The sequence below is a fragment of the Drosophila virilis genome, chromosome 5 (assembly GCF_030788295.1).
Source record: "Drosophila virilis strain 15010-1051.87 chromosome 5, Dvir_AGI_RSII-ME, whole genome shotgun sequence".
Taxonomy (NCBI): Eukaryota; Metazoa; Arthropoda; class Insecta; order Diptera; family Drosophilidae; genus Drosophila; species Drosophila virilis.
Window position 1 is genome coordinate 9,308,816 of NC_091547.1, and position 19,503 is coordinate 9,328,318.

General features: G+C 41.2%; 2 protein-coding genes across 2 annotated transcripts; both read right to left on the bottom strand.

Annotated features, from left to right (window-relative positions):
- Positions 1 to 74: 74 nt before the first annotated feature.
- LOC6627024 (venom protease) lies at positions 75 to 14,052 on the bottom strand. The gene is made up of 3 exons (XM_032436673.2): positions 13,797 to 14,052; positions 12,922 to 13,737; positions 75 to 211 (listed from the first exon to the last, which is right to left on the bottom strand). The coding sequence occupies exons 1-3, from the start codon at positions 14,047 to 14,049 to the stop codon at positions 111 to 113; spliced, it is 1,170 nt and encodes a 389-aa protein (XP_032292564.2). The 5' UTR covers positions 14,050 to 14,052; the 3' UTR covers positions 75 to 110.
- Positions 14,053 to 14,240: 188 nt separating this feature from the next.
- MED23 (mediator complex subunit 23) lies at positions 14,241 to 19,404 on the bottom strand. Its single transcript, XM_032436668.2, has 15 exons — positions 19,269 to 19,404; positions 19,123 to 19,210; positions 18,926 to 19,067; positions 17,967 to 18,870; positions 17,701 to 17,903; positions 17,271 to 17,647; positions 17,040 to 17,214; positions 16,493 to 16,981; positions 16,103 to 16,429; positions 15,814 to 16,037; positions 15,673 to 15,755; positions 15,470 to 15,617; positions 14,750 to 15,407; positions 14,547 to 14,687; positions 14,241 to 14,484 (listed from the first exon to the last, which is right to left on the bottom strand). Exons 1-15 carry the CDS (start codon positions 19,305 to 19,307, stop codon positions 14,241 to 14,243), a joined length of 4,242 nt encoding a protein of 1,413 aa, XP_032292559.1. The 5' UTR covers positions 19,308 to 19,404.
- Between the last annotated feature and the right edge of the window lie 99 nt (positions 19,405 to 19,503).

Below are 19,503 nucleotides of genomic sequence, written 5' to 3' on the forward strand. Positions count from 1 at the left end.
ACGAATCGTGTTGTAAATAAGAAATCACAAATGATATAATGCACAACAACAACCACAAAGAGCACACCTTCAGTCACACGTGTGCCTCGGAACAGCTGGCCAATGGCAAATTACACGTTATTTTGTGCACATTTTCCAATTAAACTTTTCAAACATAAATTATTGACACATTTTGGTATTTGTATTTTATGTTGTACAATAATTTGTGGCACTGCAAAGAGAAAAAATAAATTATAATTACAAAAAATTATCTATCAGTTATGCGTTTGGGTAAATGAGTTATTTTACGACATGCCAAATGCCAAAAAATTACATCATTAGCTGAGCTCTAAAAAAATTACTTATTGCCTTAGCGCTAAGTACTCAAAGTATGCGTATGTATTGCACCGCAACTACTCAAAGTACTCTTATGCAAAAACAAAAAGAAACACAGAAAAAAAAAATGAAAAACAGGCAACCAAAAAAAAAAATAAAAAACAATGCCAGGAAATTTTCTCAGCCCACAAAAGCCATTAAAATAGATTTTCATAACAGAGAGGGGGACAAAAATAAATGAAAAAAAAAAGCGAGGAGAAATATGTTGAAAGATATTTTTCGGCGCCCGGTGACAGACTTTTACATGGCGTGTAATGAAGCCATAAACCCAACTACAGCATCGGTTGCAACTTGAAAACCGTCAACAGATTTGGTTATTGGACACACAGCTCAGTTGGCCGGCAAAGCTGCGTGTGAAACGCAGGTTCAATGTACAGAGTACACTCGAACGACGCCTTCAATCGGGTTGGGAAGTGAAATCGAAGGTTTTTTTTTATTTATTTTCAACGTTCAACAAACTAATCAAAGCCAATGACAGCTGCCAAAGCAAATGACGTGCTTAACACGGGCCAGAAATCAGCGCGAGTTACCACAGTCAAGAATTATGCAGCGCGTGACTGTTGCACCGTGAGTATACCCTGGCAAATTGTTAAAGGGCTTCTATGGGAAATAGACTAAAAAGTTATTAGAATACCATTTTTTATGCTTATTACTTTCAAATGCATTGTTGGCTAAGTTGGCAAAGCTTTGAGCTTTAATTCAGCTTAATTTTATGCAAGCATTTTGAAGCGCTTTTAAAGCTTAAACTTAACAATCACTGATTGTATAAATTGAAATATATTATTCTAGCTGCAAGCTTAAAAAGTGCTTTAATACATACTATTAATGCAAGGGAAGTGTATTTCTGTAAGCACATGAGCTTTGAGCTTTAAGTATAGATATTAAAGCTTAAAGCTTACATTGGCTTAAACGGTATTAGCTGTTAAAAATTAATGAAAGTTTGATTAATAGCTTATATAAGAAGTCCGGCGATTGATACTTAAGTCTTATGTCTTCATATTTTCTAAATTTAAGAGATGCTAAACAATATAGTTATCTCTGATTTTTTTAATGACTATTAAAGCTTCTTAATTAGACATGCTAAAATACATTGATTTCTCTGCGGATTAAGGTAACTTTAAAAGCTTATTTTCCCTTGATTAAAATTGATTAATTTAAGACATGCAACAACTTGTTCCAGTTTATTTGAGGGCCATCAGTTCCATCTATCTATCAGCATGTATACAGGGTACAAATACTTGTGAGCTTCGTTTCTTTATAAATAATACTCATAAATAAGCCGAACCTAAACTGTGGCAGCTACCTGCAAAACATAGCTGAAAGCTGTTTGGTGGGCGTGGAAAATCTCAACAAATCTCCACAAATCTGGCCAACAAATGGTGTCTCAAATGGGCGTCTCAAATGTGTGGCACAAGCGTTTGTCGTATTGCCCGTTGTTGTTGTTGTTGTTGTTATTGTTGTTTTTTGTCGTGCCTCGAATTGTTTTGATATGGAAAATTGTGGCTCAGTTTTTGACGGGCAAATTGCATGTGGCAAGATAAATGAACACCAATTGGTGTTAGTTGGTCGTGGCAACAAAACCAAACAACAAATGATTGGCAAAAATGACTACAATTTAAAACAGAATTGGAACGACGCGCAGTAGAAGCAGCACAAGCTGGAGTTAAAAATGAAGATGTGGAAGTCGACTTAGAGCTAGATGCTTGACCATTTGCACGTTCCACTTCTACCGTGGCTTTTTCTACACATTTTTTGGCCAGTTGCCGACAACTGGCTTGTAATTAAAGTTTATGCCTGGACACCCAAAGCCGTAATCTAACCAGTCATTGTACAATGCCAAGCCAAAAGCAATAGCAACTAATCAGAGAAATATATATATATATATAAACTACAATCTTTTATAAGCCGTAACGGTAGCTCAACTTCCGAACAGCTGTTGTTAGTAGTATATATATATGTTTTTTTGTTGGATCTGTTCGGTCTGTCTGGGTTGTTCATCATGTTTTTTCCCTCTTTTTTTGTCGAGGCCTGCCTCGTTTGGCTACTCTAGAAATTGGCTGGCATTGAGAGCAGCGACTGCGACGGCGGCGGCGACAACTGTGACTGACGACTGACCACAAAATGCTTGACATTGAACTACATACATATCAAGCTGGTTAAAACGGCGACAACAACTACAAATAAATAGCTAAGTGCACATGTAAGCAAGTAAGAGTGCAATTGTCGACATAGAGATACCCTGTACACACATCAAAAAAGCTTAACTACAACCTAATTCACGCCGAGCGACTAAGGGAGAATGTCAGAGAGGAAGATAAAGCAAATTCGAGAGAAAGATAAGGGTAGGTGAGAAAGAGAGAGAGTAAGCTGAAGAAAAATATAGGAATAGAAATAGAGAGAAGGAAGGAGAGAGCCAGTAAACTCGAGAGAAACAGAGAGGCAGTAATAGAAAAAGAGGCGAGGCGATAGGTAGAAGAAAGACAGCGAGAGGAGAAGTAAAAAATAGAGAGAGAGAGAGAGAGAGATAAATACAGAAAGCGACTCGTATGAGAGAAAACTCGTAGGCATAAACGGAGAAGAAACAGAATAAATATGAATGGCATTAAGAAAACAAGAGAGAGAGAGAGACAGAAAGAGAGAGAGAAAGAGAGAGAGAGTGAGAGAAATAAAAGGGAGCGGAGTTGACAATATTACGAACGAAACAAACAAAAACTTGTAAAGCAGATAATGAAATTCAAAGTCTGCATAACTTAGTTGACCTTATGAGAATCGCATAGAAGGGGGAATAGCAGAATGAACTAACAGCAAACTAGTTTTCAGTTCTCCGAGGTTGACAGTCAGACAAAGGGACGAACAGATATTGTCCAATCGTGAACCATACCCGTTTATACCTTTGAAATATGCACAGGGTATGGAAAGCTAATAAAAATAAGCTAATTAAGATAATGTAAACACAAAATAAGAAACTGCTGTCGCAGTATTGAAAAAACTTTAATTGAAAAAATATTTAGAGCATAGATCCAAGTGGATCCGCAAGTGGGTTAGAACAAATTGCCAATACGGGCGGGCCAGAGGAGTGTGTGCGGGGCGGGGAGGTGGGGCCTATGAAATTGTAGCTGACCCGCATCGAATTTGTGCGCGCTGTTTGTGCAGCGGTTTTTGCTTTTTAGCCATTTCTTGGCTATTTATTTTAGCTGTAACGCAATATGCCCACATTTTCACGTGCTTTCTTACCAAGTACCAAGAGCTTGAGCAATTTGGCGCACAGCTGGAAACGTAAACAGCTAAAGATACAAATGCAACAGATACAGATACCGCTTTACCAGCAGCAGCTTTGGCTACAAGATACTTTTCCCTGTTGTTTCGTGCGAAGGCACGCAATGAGTTGAGCAAATTTCTTTGATTACATAACATTATGGTTAAACTTACACTGGCTGCTGTAATTATTTAACGCTTTTAATTAATTAGAATCTAGGCTTGATTAACATAATTGTTGCAGCTGTGCAATTCACATGCAATTAAGCCAACAATTCAGCTTGGCAGATGAAGAGCGCGTTTTGTAGTTCTTTCAATGCCTGCCAGCAAAACACACTTGACTTTGTTGTGATCGTGCTTGTTGCTCTGGCTATCGATTATAGCCAAGGCATAAACATTTTGGCCACGCTGTTCGCTGCTCGACAACAAAAACAACAACAACAACAACAGCGAGCCAGAAAAAAATGCAGTCCAACTGGTTACGAAATATTCGAAAAGCTCATTCATGTTCAGCTTGAGATACAATTTTCAAAATACAACAGCTAAATAAAACGTATACAAATTTGTACCGCCAACAAGTGAGTGTGTGTGTGTGTGTGTGTGTGCCCAGTAACCGGTTGCTGGGCCATAACAAAATAGTCAACTATTAATGGTTTTACGATAGATACTCACACCATGCGCTCCCAGACGGCAACAAGTGCGGCCAAGTGTGCAAGTATCTGAGTATCTGTATCTGTATCTGTATCTTTAGCTGTAGCTCTAGTTGTAGCTGTAACCGTATCGAATGTGGCAGCTTCCAAGGGAAACATCGCACAAAATAACAACAAGAGCGCGCAATTTGCGAGCGCGCTCCAGTTTTTAACTAGAAATTACCAAAATTAGAAAATAGTTTGGCCAAAACAACAACAGAAAACAAAAAAGCAAAACGAAAATTAAGTAAAAGAGTCGAAATTGATTTTAAATAGAGCTTTAAAAATTGTGTAATAATTGCTGGGAGTGCACAAGTTAACGTATCTGCAAAAACAGTTAGCTTAAATACTTAGTCATTATTAAAGGCGAAATCTGAGAGAAAAGCTATTAATACAAAATTTTACTTGATATATATAAGAAATATATTCGGAAACTTTAAGAACTTGTTGACTTATCAAGCACGCTAATTAAGGCTAAGGCCAAACTATCAAAGCTTTACTGGCTTATTATACCCAAAGATTTACTACGATTGGCGTCCAAGTGGAACTATGGCATTCAACTCTGAAGCAGTGCCCCCTTCAGATATGCAACTTATCAAAATCAGGCGGGTTTAGTCGAAGGTGGCGAAGGATGCTTTCCTCATTAACTTAGACAGTTCCATCTAGGACTCGGCATTATCTTAGACCATAGAAATATCATATAATATCCCATAACGCTAATTAAATCAAATAATAAACTAATAATATTATATTAAAGAAAATAAAACTATTTGCATATTATTATTTTTCTGTATTATTTCCTAATTAAGCTCCCCTTTCAGCTTGGGAAAATAGTTTAGTTTATTTGTAAAAGGCATTTTATTCGTTTTTAATGTTAATAGAAGATTATACGCTGAATACATTTCGTTTTATGTTAATTTCAATTAGTTAGATTTGAGAAATTCTTCTGCATGCATGGAAACTTTTTGAAAATTTTCCCAGAACATAACAAGTTGCTTTGTGTAATTTATATTATTTTATTTAATGCTGGTTTTGGTGATCTTTCCATATATTAAATTTGTATTTAACTGGCTTGATATTTTATTCCAACAACATTAAATAAAATTTTAAACATTATAAAACAAAACTCAGTCAACTCTATAGTCAAAAAGATGCTACTTTCTATAAATACTTTTCGTATTTTTTTTTTGGATGTTTGTTTAATTTATAGAACGGAATCTGGGACTACCCATATAATATTTAACCAAAAAACATATGCTTTAGAAAGTTGATAAGAATTCTTTTATTTTTATTCGAAAGCTAAATTGTTTAGCTGAAAAAGCGGAATTATTTATTTTAGTATATATGGAAAGGTACACAAACAAATGTTTGGAATATGTTGGGGTACTTTATCCATTCCCTATAATAATATTAATATTTATTTTGAGCTTTGTTTAACGTCAGAATTCTTTGCACAATATATAATTGCCGTACGCTGTTGCCATGTAAATTGTCCAATATAACTGATTTTATTAGATTTTGAACGTGAGCCGCAGACAGCTGAGAGCCTAAGCCAAAGCCAGTCAAACTTATTATTATTATTAGCTAATAAAAATATTAAACAGATATGATATTCATAGCGCACACACGAACTTTCTAATCGCAATTTATTGATGAACTGCACGTTGAATGTGAGTTTTGATAAGTTCGACTGAAAGAGGCAACGAAAATACGAACACAGGCACACATGGCGTATGCGTTATGTGCGTTATGGCCAGCGGCTATAGCGGTTGGCTGCTACTTGAGTTTTTTATTTTTTTTATTATTTTTTTTTTAATTTTACTTTTGACGTCGAGCTGCTGACGAGCTGCGAAAGTCGGCGTCATTATGTTGCTGCTCATTATGATGCGTATGATTATTGTGAGAGAGCGCGATTTGATTTCTATTCGCTGCGAACTGGCCAAAATTTGATGCCGCAATTGTACGAAATTGTGATTGACAAACACTCGATGCCAATTTGGCCCACAACAGTTGCTATCAGGCTATTTGCCATAGCCAGCTGCCTGCCTGCCTGCCTGTCTGTCCGTTCGTTTAACTTTTGGCTTAGTTTTTTTTTTTTTATTTTGGTGACATAAATAGCGGCACTTGGCCAACAACTCGTGTCGTGTCGCGTCGCGGCTGCGGATCTGTCGGTATTTGCCCCGTTGATTAACAACTTGGCCAACGCTGCGTCCTCGGGTGACTTTGATGCGAGTGCCCATTTGCAACATTTGGCATTTGGGCCTCCGCGTTTTTGGTCAACTGCTAGGCCTGGCTGCTTGTTAATCAATTTAATTAATAAAATAAACACATCACAAGCAAAAAATACAAAACACAGTGAAAGTTGCGTTTGTTTGCGGTCCGTTCGATTGATTTTCATTAATCAGTTTTCTATTTCACTTGGCGCTTGTTTTTTTTTCTTCTTTGTTTGTGCCTTGGAATGCAGCGTTAAAAAAAATTAATTATCGCCAAAGTAATTTTGTTTGGCTGGAAACTGCAAAGTGTCAACTGCTTAGCTATAAATAATGATGCATATTTATGGATCAAATTAACATAAATTAGCTGTGCGATATGTAATCTAGTCGAACTGGTGCAGCCAGTTCGTGTCTTAAGTCTTTCGTTTGTATGCTTAGCATACAAAAATAGAAGCACGTTTTGGGAGCTATTTCTTACACTTGCTTAAGTTATTTACATTATGTTAACCAATATGTAACACCGTGAAGGTGAATTTGTTTGGCGTTCAAGTCTGAGTTACGCACAAATTATCGCCATTTTATATAAGCGCATGCGAGTCTTAGGAACTTAAAATTTGGACACATTGCACTGGAAACTTATAGCTACCCTATATTTTATAGTTACCGCCATCCCTCCCTCCCCCAACCACACCAACACGAACTGCATTTGGTGTTGGTAACAGAAAAGTTCAGGGTATTTCCGAGTCGGGCACTCCCGACTAGATCACTCTCACTGCTTTTGTGCCTGCTAGAGTATTTCATAGTCGCCTGCGCAAGTTTGACTGCTTATTCTGGCTATCTGTGAATTTAAATGTTGGTGTTTATTTTTGTTGGTTTCTAAAACGCATTTATGGAAAGTCACAGATACGCACACACATACACACTCAAGCACACACACATACCTAGACAGATCGGCAATCAACTTTCACAAGAATCAAGCCTAACTAGCTACACAAGTTTTATTAAGCTTTATTTACCAAAAAAAAAAAAAAAAAAAATGGTATAAAAATTATAGTCAAAGTCGAGGTCAGGGTTCAGGCAGCAGCGTTAAGCGCTTATTTGTTAGACGCTTGTCGTGTTTATTGTCTATTTAACTTGATACCAAAAACTGCAAAGACATTCGAGCTATACACACACACACACACACACAGAGAGACGTGTTTATAGACAAACATTGCCTATCAGATCATATTTCATCTCAAGATGGCAAACAATTGTAAACTGATGGCCGTTTTGCCTGAACGGTTTGTTGGCATTAGAAGGCAGTCGAGACGACAACGATTGGGTCTTGACTTGGGCCCCGCACTTCAGACTCGACTCATCGGCCTGTTGTTCTTGTTGTTGTTGTTGTTGTTGTTGTGTACCTTGTTTAGTGTAGCTTCATTTGAACTCAAGTTCAGTTTGTTATGGGCACAGTCCGCGCACAAATTGCGAATTGATGTGTGCACACGTAAATTGTATTTATAAACATTAAATCACAATTAGACACATGCCCGATGGCTGCTCACCTGTTGCCAAGCAGCACTTGAGAAATCCTTTTCTTTTTTTTTTTTGTAATTCACAAATGACTTTTGCTTATTTTACGTGGTTTTTACATTTTACACACTTGATTTAAATAAAAAAAAAAAACAGAAATAATTAACGGCAAAATCGGGCGGCTTTTGTTTGGCTCTGGCAAATGATTTGCATTTGCGACTTTCGCTGAAAACAGTTTTGGGTGTCATTTTCAGCGAAATTTTGCGTGACTTTAAAAAAAAAAAAGAGTTGTGAAGCCCTCATAAATGCTGCCGTGCATTGATTTATAATTTGACTAAGATCGTTGGCTATGCTAAAGGTCGCTTGCCGCAGCCGCTGTTGAACACGCGCCCAACTGATTGATTGTTGGCCAATTGCATCATTTTTTTGATGAGCGATTACGATTATGGCAATTTACACGAGACGCTTACAAATTGTGTGCAGCTGCTGCTGTTGCTGCTGCTTCGATGGCATTGAAAACAATTATTAATTCGAGCCAAAAACTAAATGCCAAAAACCAATAAGTGTGTGCCAATCAAGCGTTGTGCGGCTATTAAATACCCTGCATGCCACTTAATGGCCAACATGTTTGAAAATAACTTAGCGTATGATTTTGAAGGCTGCGGCTAAATAATTAGCCGAGGGGGGGGGGGGGGGGGGAAGGGGGTAAATCAATGTGGATCGACTGCCAATTGCAGCAAAAATTTGACACCAGCCCGTTAAATATGTGTTATTCGAGAGGCCATATACAAAGATTTGATAGGCTCAGCTTACGCAGCGTGCAAAGAGGCAGACACAGAGGCTTATTGATTAGCAGACGGGTTGAGAGGGGGCTGGGGATACATTATAAATTGACAGCAAACTGTTAAACGCAAAGATATCAAAATCTACATAAATAATTTGCCAGCTCTAACTAATATCGAGAGCAAGTTACAGGCAAGTCAAAGGCTCAGATTACGCAGGCACAGAGGCTTATGGCTTAACAGAATGATTAAGAGGGGGGTTAGCTGGGTTAAAGGGTAATTTATAATTTTACAGCCAGCTGTTAAACGCATAGATCTGAGGTCTACATGGCTGATTTGCCAGCTCTAATTTATATAGAGGGCAAGTTACAAGTGTTAAAAGAAACTGAAAGCCCGAGCGGAAATGAATATGCTTTAGAGAGTGGTCTGTGGCCCGTGACGCGTCTTACACACATGTGCAGCGCATTATTTTAACCTTTCAGCACATGTGTGCACGCTCTGCAGTGCTTGACCTCGCGCCATAACGAAAGACTTAGGCAACGAACTTTCAAATACAAACATAAACGCAAATAAGGATAGACTAAGACAACAATTGGCATGTGATGTGCTAATTGAAATTTCATTTATTAGCAACTATTATTTGTAGACATGCTGCGCACTTGGCACTGTGATTAAAGCCAAAGCAACAACTGCACAAATATGCGAATTCATTATTCAGCTGTGAAATATGCTCAGTTGGTTAAATGGAATGTTACAGCTAAATGCTGGCAGCTGTTGTTGTTGTTGTATATTTTATATGAAAAATACAGCTAAAAGAGTCAAGATGCGCATCAAGGTTTTATTTGTCAGCAAACGAATCTCCAATTGAGCAGCGTCTGTTCTCTCGCTCTCTCTCTCTCTCTGTCTTTTTCTCTAGCTCTCTCTGTCTGTATTTCTAACCAGTTTGCTTAACCGAAACGTATTCGGCGCCCGCACATTAGACAAATCCGGCGACTGGTTTCGGCTCCCCGCATTCTCACTTTTAGCTGTTTGTTTCGTATTTATTCTGGGCTTAAAAAAAATTTTATTGGCATTTCGTTTATTGAAATTCTCTGTGGCATATCGTTCTAAGTATGTTCATAAAATTTAATATCCATAAGCTTCTATTCATAACTGCGTGGACAGCAGCGACTCACTGACGAATACTTCTAACGCTCACTGTATGTATAAGTGTGTGTGTGTCTGTTGTGTGTGTGGGTTCTGCTGTTCGGTTGTTAGATGCATGCAGATGCCATCCGGTTTGGTTAGCTCTGGCCTTTTTTTGCAGCTGGGGGCTAAGGCACTGGCGTACTGCCCGCCAATGCGGTCCGGCTGCATTCCAGGCATGACTAACAGACACCGAAGAGTTATTACCCTCAAGGTCATTTGTGTTTTTTTTTTTTTTTTTTTGTTTCTTTGCTCTCAAGTGTTGGGCTATGACTTGCGCTTTATTCGATATCGGAAAATCGAAATTCGTTAGCTTATTTGTAAGCTGAGTGCGACGTATTTCTAGAAACCGCTCCGACTCAGATTCGATTCTAAGAGCCTGTCAGAGCAGAGTTTGAATACAGTTTGAATGCTTTTGGCGGTTTTGCCAAGTGGCTCTTATCAAAGGCCGTAAAAGTGCGGCTCGGTTAACAAAACCGACAATTAATTACGCGTAGATTCTGTTGGACAAGTCAAGACAGGCTAAACAACTCACAAAGCGCTCAAAAGAGACATTAACATCAAAACAATCCGCATTTGTATTTAATGAAAGTATTTAAATATCGTCTCTGACTCAGTATACAAAACTTTGGAGCTGCGGACTCAGCGTTTCCTTTGTGATTAATGGACTTACAAGCCAAACACACAAGAATTCGGTATTTTTTCTGCCTTGTTTTGTTTTGTTTTATTTTGGCCATTCTTTTGTGTGCTGTGTGTGCTCGTCGTCTTGCGGTCTTTGATTTTAGAAATGATCTCATCTGCGACAGCATCCACAGCCCACATTGGATGAGCATTCGATACGGCAATTGTGAAGGCTGAATAATTACTAAAAGCAGCTGTCAACCAATATGCAATAATCAAATCGTATGGCAAAAACATAATTGAAAAAATATCGATGAGGTATGAAGAAAAGGTGTGTCATCATCATATTACAGTGATTGCTTGGAAATTTGAGCTTCTATAGATTAGAATCCAAATGTTCCATGCACAAGACGAACATATTAATTTATCCCCAAGTTAAAATCAAGCCTGTGAATTCATATTTCTAATAGTGAGGCAAGCAAATGCAAATTTCATTTACAATTCCCAAAAGGTTTAAGCTAAGGACGTTTTGTCTGACTTAAGAGTTTGACGAACCGGAAGACACCTGTCCCATGTATTTATAGTTCACAACTTTCAGAACAACATATCGTTGGGTATTTAAAAAGAAACGAAACGAAATATAAATAAATTTATGCCCGTGTTCCTGCCAACAATACAAAGAAGAACAATAACTGGCAAATGTGAATTCCTTTGATGCTCACCTTCGAAACGGCAACAGCTGCAAAAATTATGCGATGTAGGCGGCGATAAGTTACGAAAAAAACAACAAAAACACAACAAAAACGCCAAGCGCAATGTTCCAAAGGGTGAGCTGCAGCTCCTGCTAGGTAGTCGGAGAGGGTGACGGTGCGGGTGACGGGGCACTTGAAGACGAGTCTTGGAATCGCAGAAAAAAGCTAATCAAAAGTTACGAAACGCACGCGCTTGACAGCGGGGGCAGGTAGCCGAGCAACGAGGGGCGGGGTAAGCACACGATCAAAGTCAAAACAATGCAGTCGCGCGGCACTTTGAACGTAGAGTTGTATTACGATCTAAGGTACTGAAGCAACGGTAAGACGGTGGTATTGCACACTCCGCGCACCCCTAACACAACTATCGATGATCGTAGCACCCACACTCACACACACGCGCTTTGGTTGTTTGTGTGCGATGTGTTAATCAATAAAAATCGAATGCGCATCGAATGTACATTTCGCTTTGCTGCATTTTTTTTTGCTAATTAAATACTTTTCGCTTGATTTATTGCAATGGCGCGTTCTATACGGGCCCCACAGTGAGCACACGATCAACTACAGTACGTGCCTTGCACAATTCGGCGGCAAACACACAAACACAATCACAATAGCTCTGGCGCAGCACACGTCTGTTTGGTAGCACGTCGAAAAACTAACTGGCAGCGCCAGCTTAAGCCGGACTTACAGGCAAACGTTGTTGAGAGCGCGTGAGTAATAGAGCAGGCAAAGCTTCAATGTTGCCATACAGCAGCTGCTTGCTATGCAACGGACGATCACTTTTTAACTAAGTGGCAATAAAGTGCAGTTTTGAGTGGCAGCACTTAGATCTGCTCAAATTGGTGAACGACGAAAATCAGAAACCGCACAGCCAGAGAGAAAGAGAGCGAGAGAGAGCAACTATGTATGAGAAGTACAGTTGAATTTCCTACTCTCAGCATTGTCTACGATATTCCGAAGCGAAACATAAGAATAGAATTCGGAGTCATAGTGGAAAACAATGCCAATAAAGGCATATATTATTACACGCAATGATTTTTAGAAGCAGCTATGCGGATCAGAGGGAGTCATATAGCTCAATTTTAACTCTATCATTTGCAGTAGAGCTAAGGAAATCAATTTACAAATATCTTAAGACAAACGGCCCTAACCTCACTTTTTACCCACAAATTTTGTAAACACGATTAAAGTACATATATGTTTAAAGTAATATACATATATATATGCATAAAACCAGTCCGTGGGGATTTACAATTACTATTGACTGGAAAGCTTTGCAAGTCTACTGTAACTTTCTCAGAGTAATTATATAAGAGCTATAGAATTTTCTGTGTGGACTTTGATGTAAAATAGGTGGAGGAGGTCGGTTATAATATTTAAATATGTTAAACACGTTTGATAAAAGTTTTTTAACACAATTAATTACTTAAATGACATTTTCATTAAAATAATTTATAATTAATTTACACAGATAAAACGAGTAGACGAAAACAAACACAATTTGCAGACTGAAGACAACATTTAATTTACTCACCCCACACAATATTCTCAATCCAATCTGTGTAGAGGTGAACCTTAGTGTAAATACTGGGCAGACCTCTTGTGCCGCAGATGCGACCAAACGAGGTGATGCCAAGGAGCAGCTTGAGGCAACTGTAATGCGGATGCTGCACGAAAATGGGCCCGCCCGAGTCGCCGTTGCAGGTGTCGCCATTGCTGTCGACGGAGCCCGCACAGAACTGGGTGCGCCTTTGTATGTCCAGGTCGAGTCGTTCCTCGCACAGATCATCGCCGAAACGCTCGAGGGTTACCTTGAGCAGATGCGAGGATTTCTTGCCCGCATCTTCGGTTAATCCCCAGCCGGCGGCTGTTAGCTGCAGATTCTCGTTGCCGGTGCTGGGCGGCAGACAGGCGGGTGCCACATACTCGTTCAAAGTCGCATTTGCATCCAGCTCAATGACGGCAATGTCGTTGGTTAGGTTGCCCTCATCATCATCACTGTAGAAGGGATGCACCACGTAATTGACGACCTTAAAGTCCTGCGGCTGCGCATCATCTTCGGTGCTATTGTAATCTAATTCGCCCAGCCGCACCACATACTTGGGCGAGTCGAAGTTGGGATCCAGACGCTGCTCCTTTGTTTCAATCGTCACCAGACAATGGGCGGCCGTAATTACGTATTTGGGATGTATCAATGTGCCGCCGCAGTCCCATTTAATGTTCTTCTCGCCCTTCTCGATGGTGCCAATGAGCGCCATGAAGGGAAATTCACGAGCTTCTGCCTTGGTGCCGCCCACAATGAAGGGCGAGTTATGGCAAGAAGCTCTGATATCATTAAAGTGCTTGCATTCTGGTAAAGATAGAGCGTGGGGTTATTTAAATTGCTAAATAAAAAGTGCTGCTGCTTACCCTTCTCAAAGGGACGAGTCACATCCACTGGCGCTTGGTTTTGCCTGTTAAGAGGCAATGGACAGCACACTATGTCCTCAAATTCATTGCAATATTTGATCTCGTTCCCAATCAGATGCTGATTATAGAATAAGACTGGACACTCCGTGGCGGACAGCTCCTTGCACTCGCCAGTGCCGCGATCACAAAGCTCACTCCAAACGATGCTCAAGCAGGCGAGAAGCGTTAAAAGTAAACTACAAAAAGCGTACATTGCGAACAAGTTCGAATGCACAACTGAACGGCGCGAGGTGAACTGCTAGCGGCCAAACCAGATCCCTAAGCTGAGCTGTGCTAATTGTGAATTCCGGACTGTTACTAAACCTATGCATACTTAAATAAATACGTAGAACCTAAGCTAAAGCTAGTTGTTGTTGTTGTTTTAGTAGTATTATTTGCTGCTGTCTAGTTGTGACGCATGCCCATGCTTTGCAAGTGTTGTTGTTGCTGTTGTTGCTGCTGTTGTTGTTGTTGTTGCTGCTGCTGCTGCATGTGTTGCAGGTACATTTGCTGTTGAGTACTGCCGCCGCTGCCCAGTGGCAAGCTGGTTGTTGTGGCTGCCACAGCCTGAGCCTGAGCTTGCTGCTGCTGCTGTGCTTGCAATGGCGAATGATTTGCATTTGCGGTTGTGTTTGCATTGCTGTCAGCTCTATTCAATTATAATAAATACATGAATATTATAAATGACACAAATTTGCTTATAAAGCTTACATCTTCTCTGTGTGTATGTCCTCCAGATTAAGATGAGTTATAAAACGCAGACGCATTTGCAGCTGCGGTCGCAGCCTTTTGATTATTGCCTCCGATTCGTTTTTGATAATATTGCCCACGTGTATGTACTTAATGTGATAGCTGCATAAAAGTAAAGTTTCTTAATACATGTATACACAATATTTGGCTCAATAAATGCTCACAGAAAGTCGCAAATTTGATCCATATACTCCAACGGTTTAGGTCCATGCTGCTTGTCTACATTTTCCAGCATCTCATAGAGGAATATGGCTATGCCCGCGACCGCATTGGGTTTCTCCTGCTCAATGCGCTGCAGAAACGGTCCAAAGACATGGCATAGATACAGCAATTGGTGCTCGGTGCGCACACAGGGCTTCAGTTTCTCTTTGATGTATCTGGTCATGGCTGCCAGCTTGAAGGCGCCCATGTGATGGAACACCGCATGCGCCACTGCCAGCACCACAGCATAGCTTTTCTCCAGCATGGCTTCTCGCACAGTCTTGAAGTTGAACAGTTCAAAGGCATTAAAACGATATGTCCAGTTGAGCATGTTGGGCGTGTTTAGCATGTCCTGCAGGCGATCGTAAATGGCACTCCAGTAGGGTTCCGGTAGGGCGGCCAGCACAATGCCCACCGCATTGATGTAGCTGTGTATTTCCTTTTGCGGCACCACAGCGTAACCATTAACAATCACATCGATTATGTTGCCCGCAACCACCGAAGGCGCCAAAGGCAGGCCAAGCAGTTCCACGCAGGTAACATATAGCGCATGGGTGGGTGCATTAGGAAACTCATTAAAACGCCAATCGGTGGTATAGAAGACATTCTTGCCGCTGATAGCTAAATGGGAGACAAAATTGGGCATTAATATATGTTTTAAGAGAACTCTGGTTATAGCTCACTGTCAGCCAATCTTCGAATGAGATTCATGTAGTAGCTCAGCTCGGGCGTCCATAAAGCGTCCTGACTTTGCAGATAAACTTTATACGGCTCACTGACGCTCCAGTTGGCGGGACGTATCTCGCTAAACGCGCTTGTGATGGTGCTAACCTGTTTGAAGTACAGCTTTAACAGTGTTTAATACGGATTAAAGCAAATGCCTTACCAGCTTCTTTTTCAGCGGCAGGCGATCACGCAAAATGCGCTCATAATAGTGCAACGTATTGTACAGATAGGTAATGGGACGATCTGAAAACAGAAAATAAGAGCTTATGAATGTGCAGCGAGAAAAGGCGGCTACACTCACCATGAAACTTATAGAGTATGCTCAAGTGATCCAATATGATGCCCAGAATTTGGTGCACATTCGGTATGGTTAGCTCAATGAAGCGATGCACGACCACATCGAGCACTGGCAGGAATCGCAGACAGACATTGCTGAAGTAGACGGGTAGCGGGATTTGCGACGCAGACTCATCCGGCGCAAATTTCTCGGGATAGTTTTGATGAAATTGCAAATGTTTCTCATGCCTGAAAGCAAAATGTAAGCAAATATAAGATTCAGTTTTGAATTTATTGAAAAGAGTTTTACTTACCAATTGCTTTGCTTCCAGTGATCAGGATTATTGTCCTTGCAGAATTCCTGCACGCGATTGCGCAGCTCGGAGGCTTTCAGCAGCAGCAACTGAATTATGATTAAACATACTTGTGCCTCGTTGCCCTCGTGCGTGCGCAGCGCCAGGCAGAGCACCAGGCGATCGATGGTAACCACATTGAACTTCCAGATCATGTTATTGATGGTATCCACACATTTGTGTATAAAGTCACGTCCATCCGAAGAGCTGGCGACCTCGGCGACCAGATAATCACAGAATTTGCGCAGATGTGTGGACAGGGCACGTGCGCTGATCCCTTCCAGAATTCTAAAAAGGAGTAAGATCTATTAAAGGACTGTTTTACAGGTGGCTGAGCTGGCAGTGCCTCACTTGTATGCCACGGGACTGATGCTCTCCGTTTCCCATATGATTTTAAAAAGCAAACACAAGAACAACGGATTTGTGTTGGGCCTGATAAAGTGGGCAATGATGTCGTTCTCATTGGACATGGATGTCCAATTGCGATACTCCTCCTCCACGGACTTTTTCAGCTGCTGTTTGTTCTCAGCCGGATGATTGTTTTGTGTGAAGTACTCGTTGAGTGCGGGCGGAAAGCATGCCAGCGACTGCATTGGCCACGAATGCGGCGTGTGTTGCATTATGTTGGACAGGAAGTCCTTGCACCAGCCGGCCAACTCATCGCCGCCGCCATGAACGTGCATTGAACGCGCCAGCGTCAAGATGAGGACACGATTTAGTTCCTCGCTCTCATTGGACGCAACGCCACCAGGCGACTTGTCATTCAAATAGCGCGAAAACTGTGACTGAAACTCAGCGGAGCCAATGCTGGTTATCAAACGCAATGCAGTGGACTCAAAGCTACGGAAAGGGCACAATTAATATGGGATTGAAGACAATATTTGAATAACAAACTTACCACAGATTCAACTGCATTTTATTGGTCGGCGGCACTGAGGAGAGTGTGTAGAGCAGTGAGAGCAGCTGGACGCGATAGTGTGTGGGCACATGGTGCAGGCGATAGGAGAACATTTCCATTAGCGTGTGCAGCATGGCCCAGGCCTGATTCTTAAAGACTGTTGGCAGCAGTTGAGCTATAAAGAGAATGTTGAATCAGCCGTTAAGTTAACATTTATCTTATTTAGCATACTCAGAAAACCCTTGATGCCCAGCGACTCAATCTCAGTGTAGACCAGCAATCTGGCATAGGTCTCAATGAGCGCCGGTGCCGGGACCAATGTCTTGCTCTGCGCCTGTTTCAGCATTTGCGTAACAAAGCTGTGTATCAGCGACATTTTGCTGTGCACCGTCAGGCTGTCCAGCACTGAAACGGAGTAGGTTACAGCTGGTATCGGAGTGCCGTTCGCTGACTTCGCATTGCCATTCATGGCATCCAGCAATACATTCATGTGTCGCGCAAAGTACTCCTGATTCGTTGAGTATGCATTGCAGATGAGTATAATGCGAAAATCATTGCCCAACGTGACGTTCATCATGCTGTTTGGCGCGACCAGGTGCTGCAGAAAGCTGCAAGAAATATTAGTTTATAAAAAGAATAGATTAAAATGCAAAATACGCACTCTTGATGGTTTTTCAGCGCAATTGGCAGCGGTCGTGTTATGTTCATATTTTCAACACGCGCCTTTTTCATTAGATGTATCCAGATGCAGATGGGCGCCATGTGACGCACCAGGGAAGACTTGTTGTAGTCGGGCAGCTTAAGTGGCTCCTGTTCTGGATACAGCAGATCGAAGAGTCTGAACACAGGCAAAAAGTTGGTGATCTACGTAAAAGTAAATTGAATTTATAAGCTACAATCAGGGGTTGCTCAAGTTGGCCTACTTACGGGATTCTTTTGTATGCTGCCTGAGATGAACTGCAGCAGTATCCACATCAGCTGATCGCGACCCTTGCGCAGCTCCAGCTTTGATAGCTTCTCATGCAAAGCCAATACAATGTGCATAAAGCTGACAAATTGAAAGAGCACAAAGTAAATCAACTGTGAGGAGAGATGCAGCCAAACCCATTCATTGGGCGAGATTTGTTCGTCGGTAGCATTGAAGCCACTGCCCGCAGTGGCATCATTCGATTCAGTCATTTCCATAGCATGTATTATCAGATTGACCAGCTGCTCCTCGAGCGCATTGTAGCGCTGCTTCTGATGCTTTTGGAGATTGAGCATGACTGAAACCATTTCGCGCGAATACGGCTGCTCCAGCACATAGCGCAACAACGGCGTCTGATCCTCTAGCAATTCCGGCTCATACGGCAGGCTGCCCTTAAAGTTGAACTTCAAGGTGTTGTGATCCAGTCGCCAGGAGTTCATCAAGTGATCGGCATAACCAAAATGTTCCACAATGGGCAGCATATTTGCATGGCCAATGATCGAAACCATTTGCGCTGTAGCCCGGAATTCCTCAACAAAATCAGTCATCAGTTTGTTAAGCTTCCAGTGATAGGGAAACGGACGCATTATTTCATTGGCTATGAAGTAGGCGGGCAGCAGGCAGTTGTTACGATCGAATATAAAGCGTATGATTTCTTCCACGGCGAGCAATTGGGGTAGATATGTGACGTTGACATTGAGTGGAAACCATTGGGCCTTGTCGCGACACGCCTTCATGATCTCACGCACGCCCTTATAGTCCACATGCGCGATAACCTTTTTGATCAGCCGGAAACTTTCGATCCAAAAAGTTTTGCGCTCATAGTCGAGTTTCTCGCAGGACAAAACCTTGTCGCACAGCATTCTATAATTGTACGCATATTAAGATTGATATATCATATGGCTGTAAGCTTACCCACCTTGCCGTAATTAGGTGTGCATCCACCAATTTGGGCAGCGCGCCCATCAGCACCTGCATGTGGTAGCTTGGTGCTTCTGCGGCCCGCAGCAAATACGAGCGCAGAACCTGTTCCCGATTTTCCACATTGCCGAATGCGGTGACTGCAAAAAGTGCGCATTAAATGTGTGTTGAAACAGAATTTATGGCTTAACTTACTCAAATTATTTGTAAAATTGCTTGCCTTGTCATCCTCGGACTTGAATAAAATGACGCTTACAAACGCTTCATCTATGGAGTCCACTTTCTGTTCAAATTAATGCGTTTAGAGGTCATACTATAATTGCTGCTTTATTTCATCTTACCAGAAAGTCGTTTACGGCATCTAAAATTTGCGTATCCATTTTATTTATTCATTTATTGTGCATTTTTTCCACGCATAAACAAATTTTCACTGCAAGCCGGCTGACGAACAACAAATGAGGTATCGAGTACAAGAAGTCGATTGCAGCCGGCGATATACGTCTGCCATTGTATGCCATATCGATATGTTTGGTATTTTATGCCCTATCGATAGCAGCGACATGCAAACTCAATATA

What these genes read in the sequence shown, in the direction of transcription:
- LOC6627024 (XM_032436673.2), bottom strand. Translation starts at nt 14,049, where the DNA reads ATGTACGCTTTTTGTAGTTTACTTTTAACGCTTCTCGCCTGCTTGAGC. An exon ending in GACTCGTCCCTTTGAGAAGG is followed by an intron (nt 13,738 to 13,796) that starts GTAAGCAGCAGC and finishes TATCTTTACCAG; the next exon opens with AATGCAAGCACTTTAATGAT. An exon ending in GATTGAGAATATTGTGTGGG is followed by an intron (nt 212 to 12,921) that starts GTGAGTAAATTA and finishes TTCTCTTTGCAG; the next exon opens with TGCCACAAATTATTGTACAA.
- MED23 (XM_032436668.2), bottom strand. Translation starts at nt 19,307, where the DNA reads ATGGATACGCAAATTTTAGATGCCGTAAACGACTTTCTG. An exon ending in GCACACCTAATTACGGCAAG is followed by an intron (nt 18,871 to 18,925) that starts GTGGGTAAGCTT and finishes GTACAATTATAG; the next exon opens with AATGCTGTGCGACAAGGTTT. An exon ending in ATCAGTCCCGTGGCATACAA is followed by an intron (nt 16,430 to 16,492) that starts GTGAGGCACTGC and finishes ACTCCTTTTTAG; the next exon opens with AATTCTGGAAGGGATCAGCG.